The following is a 16,103-nucleotide window of genomic DNA, read 5'->3' as shown; positions in this document are numbered from 1 at the left end:
CCTATATAAAACAATTTTTATCCTGAAATAGAAAATACAAATAAGTAATAAATTTAATGATAAAAATAAGCTGTATTGAAGGCTTTTCACCTTCAGAAGTACTGATTCCTCATTGTAATTATAAGACAATCCAAAGTATATATGTTTTGCGTGTTTTTTCTTTTTTCATATGCAATTAATATGAATAATTTCAATGCAGTTACAAAAGAAACAAGGTGAATGTAAAAGATCAAAATATTTTATTGAAGGTTTTAATATTTTCTTGTCCAGAGAAGCACAGGTACAGACATAAGCCAAGCATGTTACTGCTTCTAGAAAAAAAATGAACATTCAGTTCTTCTACAACCAATTATTTCAAACTGAATTAATATACAATGCCCTAATATTGGAAATTTTTAAAACCCACCAAATAATAGAACAAACAAAGAAAAGAAACACAAAGAATTTCTGGTGGCATTGTAACATTTAGATGTCACATGTATTTGTTGACATGACACTGATGTCAGAGCACATGGCAAAGATCTTACAGGTGATGGCATAACCACTGAAACTCTTTCTGGTTGAACTCATGTCAGTGTTTTCCTGCCTGAGCTCAGATCACTCCTGCTCTCTGTGGAGTGGTTTGCGCTCCGGAGGAAGCATCGGCTCTAACTTCTGCCAGCGTTGTGGAGGCCAGAGGATATGAGTGGCTCGGGCATGTAGAAGTCCAAGAGAAACCTGCAAGCAAAATACAAACCAGAGGTGTTATTAGGTAATGCAAATAAATCAGCATGTGAAAAATACAAAGCATGTGATGATTTGTTAGAGCAGTGGGAGAATACAAAACAGAAGAGTGAGTACTCTCTCATGCATGTAATGAGGGGAGAAGAAAATGTCTTTAGTAACAATTTGTTTTTCTTTTTTGATAAAACATTTTTTGGAACTCAAAACAGCTTGCTGAAATGCACTGTCTGTAGCACAGAACTAGGAATGTTTTTTTCATTTTCAAGAAAAAAGTTGCTCAAGATAGGTGAGGCATTCTATAATCCACATAAAGTTTTTTTGTTATTAATTATTCTGTGTCCAGAGAACAAATTTTAAGTATCTATTTTGAAGAAGTTCAACAGAATCTGTGTCTTGGATTTGAGCCCTGTGTACTAACCATACCAGGATAGTGGCTTTTCTAAACATGCTGTGTTTACCATTTATCACTCTCTTCCAAAACCCCATTTTGTCTTCAACCAAAAATGAAAATTACTGTGAATTGTAAAGATTCCCCTGAGGATGAAAAAGTATTTCTCTACAGGTCAAAAACTTTTGAAGTGCTAGGGCTACTTAAACCTGGTTAATATGTTTTGCAAACACGTTTTACCATCTTATTATGTATTATTGTTTACTTCAGTAATTTTATTTCACTAATATTTTACTTCAATAAATCAGAATAAAATTCCATTCTGATATTGCTCATAAATGAATCAGAGATAACATAGTATAGAAAACAGAATTGTTTAGAAAATCTTAAGTAAATTATAAACAAGACCCTTTTCATATATGGTATGAAAATAGCTAGACTAAGAGTAAGAATAGAATCGTCACAATTTCAGACTGAGATAAGACAGTCCATACTTAACACTGAAATTAAGTCATTATGTATGGAGTTAATCTCAGCTAATTTGAAAAGCCTGCAGGATAAACTTCTGCATCTTAAATTATTTGTTTAGACTTGTAGAGAAAATAGCATGTAATAAGCATCCAGTACCAAGAGAAGTTATAAACAGGACAAAATCATGGTTAGAAATACTGGAATGTCTGTGTCTGTGAAAAGATTGAATAATTCAGACTCTTAAACAGACAACAGTGTTATAACGGTTATAATGGCAACAGAATTAGCAATGGCATGGATTAAAAAATGCATAGGCTTTATTTGACACTTATGCCATTATTTCTCATACGAACAAGGAAACATCTATGATATTATCCTAAATAATTTTTTTAACCAATAAAAAGGAAATGCTTTTCAGTATGTATAGCATTACACCATACTTGCATACATTATACAGGATACAGAAGTGACCAGGAAAAAAATAGAAAACTGTTTCAAAAAATAATGATGGGAGTAAAGTCCAACACATATAATTGAACATAAACATTGTAGTCTCTATACTCCATATTAGGAACCACCAAAGGAAAAAAATGCATACGTGCTTTATTCTTATATTTCAATGATCTGGTATTGGCTGTTGTAGGAGCCAGGAATTAAATGGATTTCTGGTTTGAACTTGTACTTTGTTGCTTAAATTCCTATGTAAACTCAGTTCCATTCCATTTCTCATTAAAAAAAAAAAGTGATTTTAGTAAGCAGGTAATTCAGCATTTCATGCAAACAGACACCAAATAGGCCCCTAGGAATATCTTCAGCTAATTTTCTTGATTTAATTTCATAGGATTAATATATATTCACCAGTCTCTCTCTACTACATAATCAAATCAGTGAAGCTGAAGTGGTATATATCTAATTCCATATTCTGTAGCTTGATGAAGCAGGTGCTGAATTACTTGAATATAATTTGGTTACTTAATAACCCATGATATCTAAAAGAATCTGAAGTGGATCACTGAATTGAAGTCTAGTATTATATTTCACTTGCCTGATCCCTTGCAGGGACCACTTTTTGCTTGGATCCATAGCAGTTCTTTTTCCTACATTTAAGCAAAGGACAGGCTGCTAAGTGGCAACTCTTTTTCAACAGCATTGAGCAACATTTTTTAATGTCTTGACACACTTTTGTGCAGTTTGGTTGATATTTATGGAATTCACAACATCCTTTATCTTAATTAGCCCATAAGTGGGCTGCAAATGTAATATTACCATGTTGGGTTTTTTCCCTGAGCATACAGCATGATAGCACACACATTACAGGCTGGTGCCAAAATATAAAACCACAACAAATCCCACAGCTGCATATAAAATGTGACAGCATTAGTACAGAGAAAATATGTTAGAATACTCTTTCCAAACACAAATAACATCTCATTTTCAAAGCTCTGTGTTTTTCTCAGTATACTGCTTGTTACTGATATCAGCAGGAGGTCTGCAAACAGACTGAGAATATAACAAATGAATCAAAACATGTTTTAAGCTGAGCCTGGGAATAATTTTACCCAGAGGATTATTTCTACTGACCATCATCTGCCTTGAAACTAATAAAGAAGTCTCCTTCCTATAAACATGATTTACAACATGACTAGACTTAAAAAGGAAAAACAGATACTGTTGGGTGATGGAAGCCTTTGCTAAATAACAAATTACACTGATGCTATAGGATTTCTTTTATAATAACTTAAAGGTTCACTTTAAAAGCACCTTGATGTTTGACTTCTGCAAACAACCATAATAACTTTTTTCCATTGCCTATTATTATTCTGTACTTACTACAGCAGCCATGAATTTCACTGAGGAAGAACAGAATTGTTCGCAGAGAATAACCTGCCCTTGCTAATGGATTTACCCTCATCAAGGTTAGACAGGAATGATCTCAGAAGAGTGAACTAAAAGGCTACACTTTCTGTTGTAACAGTGAAATACTGAGATAATCTATTAATTAATCACTTCACTTATAGACACTATTTTGTCCCTTTACATAAGAAAATAAGTTTATTCCCTTGAAATACTGTCTTAACTATAAAAAAAATCAGTATTCTAAAGACATCAATTCTTTGAGGAATGTGCTCCCTTCCCATCACAAAGATGCCAGCAATTAAATAGTTGGGAGTTATTTCTACCTTATGACCTATTTGTTTTTCTTGCTGTGGCAACAACAACCACTATATTGAATTGAATCCATATCATTGCGCCTAAGCTGAGCTGTTTAAACTTTTTTTAAATCTTTGCATATTAAGTTGAACAACTAAGAAGTCACTTCATTACACAGCAATTTTATCTGCAAAGTTCTGAATTAATAATACTGTTTTGACACTGTTACTGTGCTAAAAGCGTATTTCCTCAGTGTGTGTTTGTTGTAAGCATGTTAGTTGTATGGAAACTGATTAGTTTTGGCACTGCATAAGGAAAAGATAAGCCCAAGACTGATAGTGCTATCTGCAGTGGTACTTAGAACAATCTTGCTCATTTTGTCCTAATAGGCTTGGATAAACCAGCTTTATTAGTATGAAGTCTTACAATAATATCACATCCTCTGGTTCTAAAGTACATCATGAAAATATGAAAAGTAGTATTCAGACTGTACAAGACTGTATCCATGTAGCATACAGTGGAGGACATCAAAATTTCTATAGAAATGACAGGTACTCAGTTTGGATCTCAAGAAAAAGGAAAGTCCAAATAACAGTGTGATGATGTGCTGGTTTTGGCAGGGGTAGAGTTAATTCTCTTCACCTTGGCTGTGTTTTGGACTTGTGCTGAACACAGGATTAATAAAATGGAGATGTTCTTGTTACTGCTGAGCAGGGTTTACACAGACTCAAGGCCTTTTCCTCCTTTTACTGCAACTGCTACGGACACCGGGTATGCCTGAAATGTTGGAAGACACAGCCAGACTGACCAAAGGTATATTCCAGACCACATGACATCATGCTCAGTATGTAAAGTTGGGAAAAGTAGGAAGAAGGGAAGGTTTGGAATGATGATATTTGAGTTTTCAAGTCACCATTACATGTGATGGGGCTCTGCTCTCCCTGAGATTGTAGAAGGAAGCAGTGACTTAATTCCTTGTTTGGCTTTGCTTGTGTGCATGGCTTTTGCTTCTACTATTAAACTGTCTTTATCTCAATCCACAACTTTGCTGGCTTTTACCTTTCCAAGTCTCTCCCAGATTCTCCTGGTGGGAGAGTGGACGAGCAGTTGTGTGGAGCTGGGTTGCTGGCTGGTGTGAAACCACCACACCCTAACAAGGATATTCTCAGCTTTCCCAGAGAATGTAGTCTACCCAAACAGCTAAATCCAAGTCCTGTAGCTCCTAGTCCTGAGTTCACTTTGGTTTAGGAATATTCCCCACAGGTTTTCCCTTGCTTCTTTTTTCCTTAAGCCTTCTTTATTTTATTGCACCTTAAACAGCCAAGATTTCAAATTCTGTGACAACTCTGAAGCAACAAAGAACACCACTAAATATATTCTGAGAAACAGCACTGCAGAATCAAAAAATCCAAACCTATCAAAGGTAAAGGGACCAGGCTAATGAAAAAGGTGAGAAGTTCAAAAATATTTCAGCCCTCATAATCCAAAAATCCTGAACATAGAAACACCTATGCAACTACACAGCATTTCAGCTATAACCCTAACAAAAATATAACTCCTGGAACAGCTATCTGTGTCAAATTAGATTGCATGTCTTTAAGAAAGGTTGTGGCACTAGGTTTGATATTAGATGGTAGCTGTAAAATGGTCTCGCAGAGAATTGTCCCAGTAAATTAATCTCTCAAAAAAATCCATACTTTAATAGAAAGAAAACATGATTGCTATTACATTTCATCTTTTGTACACGGTTGAACCTTGAAACAAGTACTATCAAGTGCAGAGTAGGAAAAGAGCACAATAAAAATAAAATCCTGTGGATTACAGTAAAATCCCAAAGAAACCACTTCCTCTAGTAGAAATATCTGCGATAATGAACAGTGACAGAAGAAACAAATATCCTTCACCTCCTTCTTTTATGAGTCCAAGAATACACAAATATTAGAATCAATAAATTATGTTGTGAATAAATCGGTACCAGAATAGATGTTCTTTAACTTATAACAGCTCACTGAAGTTTGAGGTAACAAGGTGCCAATTAGCTCATGAATACATAAAGTGATAGATTCTTTTCTAATACATAGCAAAGTGCCAGCATATTCATTGTTCTTTCTTCTTGTAACTGAAGAAATCAGGCCTAATGGAGCCATACAGATCGAGTGACAAAGAAAAGAATGCAGACCATTAATTTTGTTACTAAGTGTTCCATTACACTTCTATTAATTTGATAGCTGAAACAGCAGCTCCAGATATAGAAAAAACATCCCATGTGTTCTCTTTCATAGAGCTAGTATATAATCAGTCTACATTTGTATTAGTTATCAAATTTAGAAATGTTAATTTAGATAGAAAATATATTTTTAAAACCTGAAAAAATATAAATGGCAATTATTTTATTTTAAGAAAGTCCTAAACAGTGAAAGTATACACTTAAAAATGATGCACATATCATATATATGCACAGAAAAAAACACAAAAAATCATGGACAAGAGAGAGATGTATTTCAAATGCAACGGTTGATTCCCTTCCCAGAATTAATAAACTTCCCAGAATAAATAAAATTTTAGCATGGAATAGCTGTGTGACATTACCATAACAATTGTGACTGCACCCATCCAACACAGTTTTGTAATTTAAGCTATTCAGAAAAGAAGAGGTGAGTACTGCATTGTAATGATAATTCAGGTTATTGATTGAATTGAAAAAAATGTACTAAATATCAAAATAACTGGATTGCAGTCTCATTTTTCTATCATGTCTGCATGCTTATATAAACCTAAAGTTACCAAAGAGGAAAAGGAAGGAAAAGGTCACTGAAAACAGAATATATTTCACATATGAGATTTCTTTACAGTCAAATGTGCAGAAAAAGACTAGCTAACATTGAACCATAATTGAAATTCAAAGTAGTGCAGATTTAAAGGAATTCAGTATAAAGTAGTGCATCACTTATTCATCTCCTGAAGAAATCAACTGTCAATGCCATTGTCTAAATTAAATAGAGTAACTGGCTCAGTACAAGAATTCCATGAACTGAACTCCATTTCAATTCCTTTTCTTGGAATTGTCATGGATATATTATTGAAAAGGCCACTATAGCTAAATAACTTCACTCCTTCACAGATTTTTCTGTGTTTTCTGTTCTCTCAAGACATATTCTTTAAATAGAGGTTAGCATTTAACACAGTACTACTTTTCTTTTTTCTTCAGTAAGTATAGCGGTCTTAACAAATACTCTTTTTTATGATTAACAGAGCCATTATGATAAATAGGTCTACAAAAGGATTTATAAACCAATCTATTATTTATTTTAGATTTCTTGTAATAAAAATGATAAAGGAATTTGCTTAGTGCACAGCCTTGCATGCTGCATATACATAAAAATAATTTAATAGTTAAAACCTTTTAATATTTCACTGGATGATACACAAAGTTCCTGACTAAATAGGGTTGTCACTAAGTCACGTAACTCAACAGAAAAACAAAATGTACTAGCAGCTCTCACGAAAGAGACACACATAAAAAAGCCATAATACATTTGCAATTCAATATTTTAAGAATTGATAAATCAAGTGGCTGGAAGAAAAGAATTACTAAACCACATTTATTATCTTCAACAAGAAAGTATTAGCTAATTCCAAAATATCTGCATATTAATTGTTTAGTAATACATAAAAGACTTCAATGTGAATTCCTGTTCAGCCACGTATTATATCAGTGCCACCAGTCAGAATAATGTCAGGCTTAGTGATATTTTTCAGCTTACAATGCTGATACATTACTACTTAGATCTGCTGTACATGACAAATTGAGTGTATTTCCAGTTTGGTGCCATTGCATGTCATTAATTCAGTTTCAGCCTGAACCTTTGGCAAACACAGTGGCACAGTGCAAGACATTCAAGCACAGGAGTGACCAAGTGGCCCCAAGAGCTCACACACTACCCAGGGACTCAACTCCTCTCACTGTGCTGCTCCTCCACAGACACAACTCATCCCCACAGGCTGGCCTTCAAGCAGAGGACCATGTCCTCCACTGCTCTGTGGGCCGTCCTCTGCAGTCCTTTGTGCTTCCAGGAGAACCAAATTCTGCATCCCAGTGCTGCTCTGGCCACGGAGATTTACCATGATGCTCTGTGCAATATGGGTGAGAGCCCTGATGCGCTCCTGCTCTGCTTCAACTGCACACTCACAGATAAATCAGGCCCTACTGATGAGTGGCTAGTATTCAAAGCTGAGCAAACAAACTAAGATGACAGGTGAAATTCCATCAAACTTCTGTGCAAATGCCCTGCTGTGCCAGGGATCATATGCCTGCAAGCTGGGAGAGATGACATTTCAGACTCATTCAGGAGAACTAAAAGGAAGAGAAGGAGTCCTACTGTAGGAGGAAGCATTAAGCTTTAATCTCTAGATACACTCAAATTCTTCCTCAAGAAAGTGATGTGAAAACCCCCCACATGCTATGCATGCTATGCAACTATGCAGCTAATTTCTATTATTCATATATTTTCTAAAAGCTCAGAAAAGTACCTGATCTCATGGATCAAAAATCAGGGTGATTTCTGAACTTAGAGAAGTACCAAAATTAAAGAATGTCATTGGAGAACATTTCAACCCACTGATGTCTTTTCTGTCTGTAAGAGCAGCTACAGCCTGAACAGACCCATAACTGTGATGGGACAGCATTGTGAGAATTTGGAAAAGTTCATAATTTTAAATTTTCCTTGGCAGACGTGTTACAGTAATTATCAAATGCTGAGGGAAGAAAGAAAAAAAAAAAAAAAAGAAAGGCCAGCAGTAGCCAGAAAAGCTAATTTAAGGGAATTTGTGAAAAATAACCTCTTAATTAAAACAAAATTGTACAAGACCTTATGATATTACAACTGTTACTGGGCAAATCAAGCCTTTTCTAAAGCTAAATTGTTCAGAGATTTTCAGCAACAATAGCTTGTATGCACAGCAAACGCATCTGTCAGCTGGCTCAGAGTTTCTGTGGTTTTTGTATCATCTTTTAGATTTAGATTTAGTCTGATACAAATGAATTTGTTGCAATACTGTTCGTAAAATAATTTTCATTTTCCCTTACATTAAAAAGACGACTCTTCAATAGACTGTTCCACTTAACTAAATATTTCAAAATATCCTACTGTGAAACTTGCCTATATTTTCTTTCAAAATGGCGACAGAAACAGTTTGACTTACAGAAAACATGCTGTTGGTAATACGAGCTATGAAAAGCAATGGGGAGTAAATATTCTATGAGCAGTTAGGATATCTAAATGTCATTAAATAGCTGCATGATATGTTATTAAAATTATAAAAGACTTTTTAATAGACCTCTTTGTGTGAGGACAGCTAGAGCTCATCTAAATTGGTAAATTTTAGCAAGAGTTCTGTATACGTAATCTCTCCAAGTTGATTTACTGGAAAAGAAAACCCCACAGAAATACTTCAAATATATATAAATATTTTTCCTTCCTTAAAGCTATAATAATAGCTATGAATTTAAGAATACTAAATACTTTCTCTCTTTTCTTTATCTGATTTATTCTGCATTTTTGCTAAAACTGTGGAAAAGAAGGTTACATTTACTAAACCCAGTCTTTACTTGGAAAAAAAGTCTCAAAAACATTAATATCTTATTCAATCTTGCTACTATTTAGCATTCTGTGTTTATATATACTGTGACATTTGTCAAAATAAAAGGCTTCTTTTATAATTTAAATCATATAGCTATCCTTTCACTTCATAACAGAATTTATGATTAAATAATTGACACTATATACTTATGCATGTATTTTCTCCAGCCTACCTAACTAATCCTCTTCAACTTTTTTTTTCTTTAGTTCACTTCTGATTAGCTTAGGATAATGGCATAAGAGGTTTTGCAGAGAAAAAAAATGTTTCACAAAAATATAGCAGAAATATAAGATACACATCCTTCTCAAGATATAACTGTTATCAAATCCCATTGCAGTTCTTTCTCACAGTCCTGAGCCTACAAAGATTGCACATCATGCAATCTTACATGTGACATGACTGTTTAGTCCTCCACAGAAAAGTCCCTCAGTACTATTACTATTGGGAACAACAGTACTAATGGAGAAGCCAGTTTTATAGAGCAGTGACATGACTGATCAAGTTCCCAGGCTTGGCTTGTGCAGCCCCAGCAGACTCAACAAGAGGAGGAGCAGGGGACCAGCAGTCAGCTCCCTTTTTTATGGGGACATCAGAAAAACAAAGAAGAATGGGAGAAGCCCACATATGAGTTCTCTGATCATTATATTTGAGGTTCAGGTAATTAGCCTAAAAAGAGGTACTGCCTTCTGCCCTTTGAGATGCACCAGGAAACCTCTACTGGCCGTGGAGCCTCCTCATTCAGAAGGGCAGAGGCTCCTTCAAAGTCCTGTGCTACACCTTCAAAAGGCACATAGAATTTGTGTAAGATTCACTAGGACATAAGAAAAGCAGCTTTGTTTTTCTTATGTCCTAGTGTACCTACAGTTCTCCAACAGCTCTCTTCAAGACCTTTGGTATTCTTCGTGGCACACACGCACCAATTATTTTTTTCTGATTTACCCTTGATCTCTAGCCTTCTTTGATGTGTCCTTGCAATACAAGGAAGGATACTAAACCAAACAACTTAATCACAGGCTGCATCATTTCAAAATAAAAAAAGCTACCCTATCTTTAGCCAAATACAGTAATCAGTTGTGGCTGGAGGCCAGGTGCTCACCAAAGCCACTCTATCACTCCCTTCCTTAGCATGACAGAGGAAAGAAAATGTAACAAGAGGCTCATGGTTGAGAATAAGGACAAGGAGATACCACTGACCAGTTACCATCATGAGCGAAACAGACTTGAGGAAATTAATTTAATTTATTTCCAATCAAATCAGGGCAGGGAATTGAGAAATAAAAACAAAACTTAAAAGCACCTTTCCCCCACCCCTCCCTTCTTCCCACTTCAAGGTGAAGTTTAATTTCACTCCCAAATTCTCTCTCTCCTCCCCCAGCAGCACACACAAGACTGGGAATGGGGACATGGTCAGCTCATCACACATTGTCTCTGCTGCTCCTTCCTGGTCAAGGGGAGAGCTGCTCACACTCTTACTCCAGTGTGCAGTCCCTCCCATGGAAGACAATCCTCCATGAACTTCTCCAGTATGAGACGAGTCCATTTTGGAGTGGCATTGGCTCTGTTGGACATAGCGGAAGCTTCTAGCACACACAGCTTCCCACAGAAGCCAGAGCCCTGTCCCCACCCCCCCCCATCGCAGCAAAACCTGCCCACACAAACCCAATAGAGAAAGTTTAATCCACAGTTTTACCATCAAGATTTATATTTATCTCAAGGAGAAACTAAAACTTTTCCTAAGCTCTACATGATAAGCAAGAAAGTAGTGAAGACTAATGAATTCAGTTCTCTGCATATGTAATAAAAAATTCACTCATAGTCATAATCAAGCCATAGTTCAGCAAAGCATGTGCTGAACTTTAAATATTCAAATAATACACTTGAGCACATTATTAAAATTAAGTAAAATAAAATAAAATGAATAAATTTCCAGGGACCTGATGATCTAGATTTATTAACTCTTTAAATGACTCAATTTTTCAGATTATATGTAGCCATTAAGCTATTTTAGCAAGATATAACCACACAGGACTGCCAGGTCATCAGTACAGGAAAAGGATTAGCACATTTAGGATTTCAAAGATATACATGTTAAAACTTATCACCTTTAAAACAATTTTTTTACATGGAGCTCTTTCACTTCCAGGAAGAAAATCAATGTGATTAAAATTCCTTTTAAGTGCTTACGTTTATAACAAAATCCCATACAAAATATTCTATAAATCCAATGCTTATTTTTTATCTCAGTGTTTTGGGGGACAAAAATCACATTTTTGTTAGCAACAGACTGTGTAGCCATCACCATTGCTACAATGCCTGAAGATCCAAGTCTCTCAAATTAGCTGAGGAGACAGCAGCAGTGAAATTGCAGACAGCACAATCTGATACATTTTCATCAGTCTGCTGCGGAGAAAATATATTCCTGTGTGTTTACTGAGCTGTTTTTTCTGCTTCAGGATCTTAGCATTCAAAGCAGATTTAAAAATGCTCCATATTTTAATGAGATCATTATTAATAGTTCATCTTCTCACTTGCTAGAGCACTAAATTTCCATCAGCTCTGGGCAAAGGCAATGTGAAGATGGCTATTACAACTGCTTTGCAATGGATTCTGGCAACCTCCCCACACTATCTTTGTTCTCCCATGTCTGCCCAGCTTAAGCAACCCAGTCTGAGCTTGGTACGGACTCTACATTCTCATTTACAAAACATTTTATGTATTTTCTTGTTCAATGAATCTAATGCATGTTTTTCTTGAACAGTCAAACCACCAAACCTGCAAAAAGAATCAAAAAAAAAAGGCTCCCATGTTTGCTTTACTCCAACTTTCTCACAGTGACCTAAGTTTTCATGCTGTCTGGAGCCACACAATGGCAGCAGTGAATCAGAAGCTGCCTTGACCTCAGGAGCCTAGTGGTATGCACCATTAGCACATTTGAAGAGAGAATCAGTCTTCAACTGGAGTCAGCCACCCTGTGTGCTTGTAGACTGGAGGATGTGATTCTAAGCATGAATGAAATACATTGGTCAAAATCATGATTCTCTAAATGCAGAAAGTAAGAAGATGAAAATTAGTAGCTAATTATAAGGTAAACTGTAGTTTGTACCAAATGTGGACAAATGCAGGGGTAGATTCTTAAGAGAGCTGAACTTAAAAAGAAAAAAAAAGGAAAATGTAAATAGCATCTAGAGCCTTTTAATTGGAATTTAGAGATGTTTGAACAGCCTACATCCTGAAATTAGAATACTTCCTTCCCAAACATCAGAAATTATATCAAATCAGCAGTAGCTACAACTGGAAAACATTCCCAGTTAATACTAACACATTAAATAAGAAATCAAGAGCTTCAAACTTATACTGAGCAAGATTAACCTTGAGCATCCATGGCAACAGCAGAGTCCAGTGCAGCACCTGCCATGTTCTGCAGCAAGGCAGCTTTCTCTTCAGTCGCAAAATACTGCTTTATGTCATTTTTCTTCATAGTCTCTGCAAGAACTCATCTGAAATTAATTCCCAGATAGTCCAAAGCCCTTTAGTACACACTTATATAAGGGACTTTTTATGTACAGATTGTATCTGGATAGAACTGTGATACTTTCCTCCCTCTTAAGCCCAACCACAACTCCTGAGCGACCTCTCCTGCAGTGTCATTCTGGCAGGCTTGTTATCTTTCCCATGTGTGTGCCAGCTGGATTCAATTATTTATCTGCAAGGCCTCCTGGCTGCTGGCTGGTAGCATTCCCCAGGCATGAGAAACCAGCAATCTCCATCCACTGCTGGGCAGAGCAGGACCCAGCTCCAGTTCCCAGAGCCTCTGCTGCCTTGCTCCGTTATGGCAAGGGAATCCACCAGAAATCCCCAAATGCTGTTTTATGAGGAGGGCTGGAGAACAAGGCATAATCACATGTGGACGACAAGGAATAAAGAAACAATTTCTAAGACAAATTAATTTCCAACTTCAGCCAAAAAAAGTAAATTCTTCAACAGAAATGCTAAATCCCATGGCGTCTGAAGAAATACTCAATTCTCTGACCACAGAACATCACCTTAGATTAGGCCTTAATTGAGATTAATGGGGCATAGCCTATCTCTCTTGTTTTTTTAAACCTCATCTAGAATCAGGGAAGCCATCTCACCTGTCTGATAGCAATGAAAGCAAATTGTTTTGGTCATCTTTCAAATCATAAGGAGTCTTTTTAAAGAGAAGTTGAGATTCTTCTCTAAAGAAAGGTAAAATAAACATAAATTTGTACAATACATTTTTTGTATACTATAGCTGCTATTCAGAAAACATAGCAGATAAAGAAAATAATAAAAGCAGTATGTTCACAGGGATAATATTTTAGAGGGCCTCAGTTTTTAGGTTTAGCTATTGAAAAATTTTTCAATACCTTTTTGTCTTTCAAATGTTGTGGTTATAAGAGATTCAAGATCTGTTAAGTAAAACCCATTCCCTACAACTCTATGTTTATGTAAAGTTTTTGTTAGCATGTATAATGGCACTGCTATCAACACTTTTTAATCCCTAATATTCATTTCTGAAAATGCTAAACCAAGCCCTCAAGCTAATGAAAATGCTAGACAGGTTGCGCTTCAAAATATACATATGCAGAAATTGAGACGTTCCCTTTCAAATCAACAACTTTCTCAAAGGTGTGACAATCAAAAAGTTGAGTCTCTGCTTACCATTCTTTAGTACTCATTTACATAATGACAAAACACATGAAAAATACTCCTTTTCTTGAGAACCATAGACATGAAACTACTAAGAAAAAGATCTCAGAATCTTTATTAATTCAAATTGCATCTTACTTTAACAAAATTTATTTCTCCTACAGAAACAAGGTTGAGCCTATTTGATGATTATAATTTTAGATTTCTTACTTAGAACTATGTCAAAATTAATTCTTATTTAATGAGGTTTTTGAAAAGTGTTTAAAATAACAAAATTCTGAAACATGCTCATTAGAACTATTTATAAATAATTAAAAATGATAGCTTTTAAATAACTTGTGATTGGATCCTAAAGCCATGTCAGAAATAGTGCTCAGATGACAGCCTGTCACATAAATTTATGCTTGATACATGAGCCCTGTTGATCACTAAATAGTGAACATTTTATTATTCTCTTGAAAAAAAAATGAAGTTAAAATTTCACTGTTACTTTTTCCTTCCTTTTCCCTCCTACTTCGTGACACCTAGATCATTGACAGCATCTTGCTGAACACGAGACAATCATCAATTACTTAGTCTGTATTCTCCAATTTTTCTGCTATCAAATGCCACTGTTAGAATGTAAGAGAGACATAAATTGAACAGAAAAGGTAACCAACTGCTCATGAAAATGTAATTTTTCTGTTTGACAGAGACACTAACATGATGAGCTATGGCATTTTTGCGTAAAATCCTTTTTGGATTTGGAGTGTGTCACTTTCTATCACTCAGGAGTCAACATTTTGCTCATGACATTGCACCCATAGGGAAAGCTTGGGTGTGAGCTTTTGTTTTGTATTGCTATTTTAAGAGTTTGGCAAGGATTACAGTAAAGATTCTGAAAACTTCTCAGCCTTCAAAGTGTGGTATAAAAACTGTCTTTAAAAAGATTAAAAAGATAAAAAATATACTTTTTCAAAAAGATATTCTTAAATATGAAGTGCCCTTTATTTTTCATAAATAAACCACTTGAAGTGCAGAGTATTTGAAAATGTGCTGGCCAACAAAAACATCACAATCATTTTTGCTAACAGTATTTCTTTGCTATTCTACAGAAAGCCAGTTAGATGACAATAAAATAAATTAAAAGGCAAATTAAAAATAAAAGTATTTTTATTCAACAAACCAGGGTAAGTGGTAGAAGTAAAACCTAGATATTTTTTTCATAATTTCTTGATTGTGATAATAATGTTTAAGGCTTTTTAAGAGATTAGTTCTTAGTCCATTGGTGTTTCCTACAGAAAACAAAGCTGCCCAGGACTAATTATGTTTATATATGTGTGTGTGTGTGTCTGTATGCGTGTGTGTATTTATTTTCCTTTTAAATAATGATACATGCTGCATATAAAAAGCCACAGTCAACTGTGAATTTCTTAATGCCTTATTTTCAGGTATAATTTGAACATTGACTGGAGCCTGGAACCTGTTCTCAAACTGATTAGTAACTTACTTGAAAGCTTGTTGCCATAATTTTAGAGGACTATTCCTGTAAACCAGGGCTATAGCTCATGTTTAAGGACACCTGTGTCTGACCCTAAGATTTATTTAATTTCCACTGCAAAATGAGAGATTAAAAAAAAAAGGAAAGAAAGCAACAATAGGTTTATAGAAGATTGTAAAACGTGTATGTCAAACTTCACCTCTTGAATTTTACAGATTTCAAATATTAATTTCTAGAACAGCGTGAGCAACAACCTTTAAAAGTATTATTATTCTGATACAAGTAGATGACAGTCTAGTCAATTGCACTACATTATGCTTTTGATGAGGACTATTATTTCCAACAGTCATAATATGTAACGATGTCACAGCTTGTCATGCCTTTATCTGAAAAACATGAAAGCATGCACGAAATACATAGATTTATGAATGTCACTGTTACACAGACACTGGTTTTCATGGTAATTACTGAAGTGCTTTTGTAAACCGGCTCCTATTCATAGGGGGAGGGAAATGAGAAAAATATTTAGAGAAATTCTATGTTTTCCAAGGGAAAAAACCCCAAACCAAACTTCAAACA

At 35.3% G+C, this 16,103-nt stretch overlaps 1 protein-coding gene across 2 annotated transcripts in view; it reads right to left on the bottom strand.

Annotated features, from left to right (window-relative positions):
* Positions 1–216: 216 nt before the first annotated feature.
* The window catches only part of IMMP2L (inner mitochondrial membrane peptidase subunit 2), a 397,695-nt gene continuing 381,808 nt past the window's right edge, over positions 217–16,103 (bottom strand). For both annotated transcript variants that reach the window (XM_039726940.1, XM_039726941.1), the window contains one exon: positions 217–717. In XM_039726940.1, the coding sequence (XP_039582874.1) occupies positions 598–717 (120 nt within the window). In that variant the 3' untranslated portion in view covers positions 217–597. The remainder of the gene's footprint in view (positions 718–16,103) is intronic.

Source organism: Passer montanus, unplaced genomic scaffold, assembly GCF_014805655.1.
Source record: "Passer montanus isolate IOZ18808 unplaced genomic scaffold, ASM1480565v1 scaffold6, whole genome shotgun sequence".
Classification (NCBI taxonomy): domain Eukaryota; kingdom Metazoa; phylum Chordata; class Aves; order Passeriformes; family Passeridae; genus Passer; species Passer montanus.
Note: the sequence above shows the minus strand (reverse complement) of the source record. Positions and strands in the feature narration are given on the sequence as shown.